The sequence below is a fragment of the Silurus meridionalis genome, chromosome 16 (assembly GCF_014805685.1).
Source record: "Silurus meridionalis isolate SWU-2019-XX chromosome 16, ASM1480568v1, whole genome shotgun sequence".
Classification (NCBI taxonomy): domain Eukaryota; kingdom Metazoa; phylum Chordata; class Actinopteri; order Siluriformes; family Siluridae; genus Silurus; species Silurus meridionalis.
In genome coordinates this window covers 16,871,954-16,874,453 of record NC_060899.1, presented here as the reverse complement: position 1 = coordinate 16,874,453, position 2,500 = coordinate 16,871,954, and the positions used below count along the sequence as shown (strand labels likewise).

The window sequence follows — 2,500 nt, the reverse complement described above, 5'->3', positions numbered from 1 at the left end:
AACATAAGACTTTTAGCCCAGTAGAGAAGGCCTTGCTAGTCCCAACAGCCGACACTGTGTGTGTGTGTGTGTGTGTGTGTGTGTATGTGTGTGAGAGTGTGTCTGTGTTTGTTTGCATGTGTGTATGTATGTGTGTATGTGTGTGTGTGTGTGTGTGTGTGTGTGTTACCTATTGAAACAGTAAATTTCCCGAATGTTTCCAAACAGTGAATTCCTGTCCTCCAACCCCAACATGGGCCGAGCCTGATTACTGATACACTCCAAATAATCCTGAGAGAGAGAGAGAGAGAGAGAGAGAGAGAGAGAGAGAGAGAGAGAGAGAGAGAGAGAGAGAGAGAGAAAGAGAAAGAGAGAGAGAGACAGTGGTTGTCACAGACTTCCTGTCTGGGGGTGAAGGTTAGAAGCCTCAGGTGCTCTAAATATATACAAGGGTGTGTGTGTGTGTGTGTGTGTGTGTGTGTGTGTGTGTGTGTGTGTGTGTGTGTGTGTGTGTGTGTGTGACCCAGAGGAATGTAGGTAGTTCGTTGCTTTAGGTGAGCTCACTTACACACACACACACACACACACACACACACTATGCCTCACCTGGACGATGCTCTTCAGGTCCTGGACATAGGTCCTCTCTGTTTCCAGAATCTCCTGTACCACATGGTCCACGTAAGCCACTTTACGCTCATCATACTGATTGGCTGGAGCAGTTGGCTCCACCTCCTCCAGCTGTCGGGTGGGGATGAGTTCTAGTCGGATGGCCCCAGAGTCCTGGTCCCGCTCAGAGACGGAGCCTAACACGGCTGAGCAGTGGCTGTCCCGTGATGAGGAGGCAGAAGAGGAGGTGGAGGTGTAGCTGATCGGCCGGTCGTTGCACTGGGCAGAATCCATGCTGTGGGAGGAGCAGTGATGGAGGGTGGGGTTTCGGAAGGCCCCTCGGCTTAGCACCGCCCCTTTGAAAATGGGGACCTCCGGCAGTGGGGGTAAGACATCAGGGGGCAACAGGAACTCTTCTGAAACAGACACATAGGAAACACAACCATCACTCCACTGTTGATGGAGTGTGTCCCAACCACACTATCTTCATATAAATATATTATTTGTATATGTTTGAGCTGTGTGTGTGTGTGTGTGTGTGTGTGTGTGTGTGTGTGTGTGTGTGTGTAAATGAAAGCTCTATTTTGCTATTCAGGTGCCTCGTGGTCTAGACTTCCCTATTTTCTGCAGGCAAATGAACAGAACACACACACACACACACACACACGCACACAGACACACACACACACACACACGCACACAAACAAAGATCTCTTTCTCACAGAGTGAAATGTCTCCATTACACTTTTAATCTGACCATTAAACCCTCTCTTTCAGCTTGTGTGTGTGTGTGTGTGTGTGTGTGTGTGTGTGTGTGTGTGTGTGTGTGTGTTCAGAATAATCCACATGGATTCAAATAAATATCTCTGATACACACACACACACACACACACACACACACACACACACACTGAGAACACACCTGAGTTTGATTTGGTCAGGTACAAAGTGCTTATGTATGTCTGTCTCACACACACACACACACGCGCACACAAATGTGTAGTTGAACTTCAAAAGCCACATGGATTTGTTCAGATTCAGGTAATTGTAAACCCTGCGCACTGTAGGTGTGCCCGTGTGTGTCCGTGTGTGTGTGTGTGTGTGTGTGTGTGAGATCATGTTCACTCTGATCTTTAGAAACCAAACTAATTAGAGCTCTAAGCCTGAGCTTTATTTCTGAGTGTTTGAGTGTGTGTTCATGATAAACTGCTGCACTCTGTAGTTTGTGTGTGTTCGTTGCTAACTAGCTCAAATTTCACTACAAATGCTAATTGAGTTTAAAAAGCAGTTTTGTATATTTAAAAAAAGGGTTTTGTGCATTTACCTCAGATGAACAACTCTAAATCAATATCACACAGCATGTTAGAATGATTATTTTATTAACTAGCCAGATGTCATCATCATCATCATCATCATCATCGCTAGCTAGCTAAACGAACCTTGCTTACCAGTTAGGTAGCTCTATTAGCATCTTATTAGCTGTATTAGCATTTTTTTCCACACCAGGGTACATTTGCTAGTTTGCACTTCACTGATCAAAGCTGATCAGGCTTTAAAGAGAATGATCAAATAATTATTGATGCAGAGTGTTGTGATTTAGGGATTATACAGCGATTATGAAATCATTATTTAAATGAATAGTGTGTGTGTGTGTGTGTGTGTGTGTGAGTGAGAGAGAGAGAGAGAGAGAGAGTGTGTTTATTTACTGCTTTATGACACAGAGAGGAATGAAAGGATAAAGGGATAAAAGAACATGATGTAGCTGCTCTATTTACCTCACTGTCTGGCGTTTCCCACAGAGATCATCTTAAACCATCAATCGTTCCTACTCACACACACACACACACACACACACACACACACACACACACACACACACACACACACTATTCATTTAAATTTCTCTCCATCTATT

General features: G+C 44.6%; 1 protein-coding gene across 8 annotated transcripts in view; it reads right to left on the bottom strand.

Moving 5' to 3' along the window:
- The window catches only part of LOC124398754 (pleckstrin homology domain-containing family G member 1), a 27,246-nt gene that overhangs the window by 10,546 nt on the left and 14,200 nt on the right, over nt 1–2,500 (bottom strand). For 5 of the 8 annotated variants that reach the window (XM_046869073.1, XM_046869070.1, XM_046869076.1 and 2 more), the window contains 2 exons: nt 586–1,001; nt 170–270 (listed from right to left, as the gene is read on the bottom strand). In XM_046869073.1, the coding sequence (XP_046725029.1) occupies nt 170–270; nt 586–1,001 (517 nt within the window). Of the gene's footprint in view, nt 1–169; nt 271–585; nt 1,002–2,360; nt 2,411–2,500 lie in introns of all 8 variants that reach the window. The other 3 variants (XM_046869075.1, XM_046869078.1, XM_046869077.1) reach the window with 1 other exon arrangement.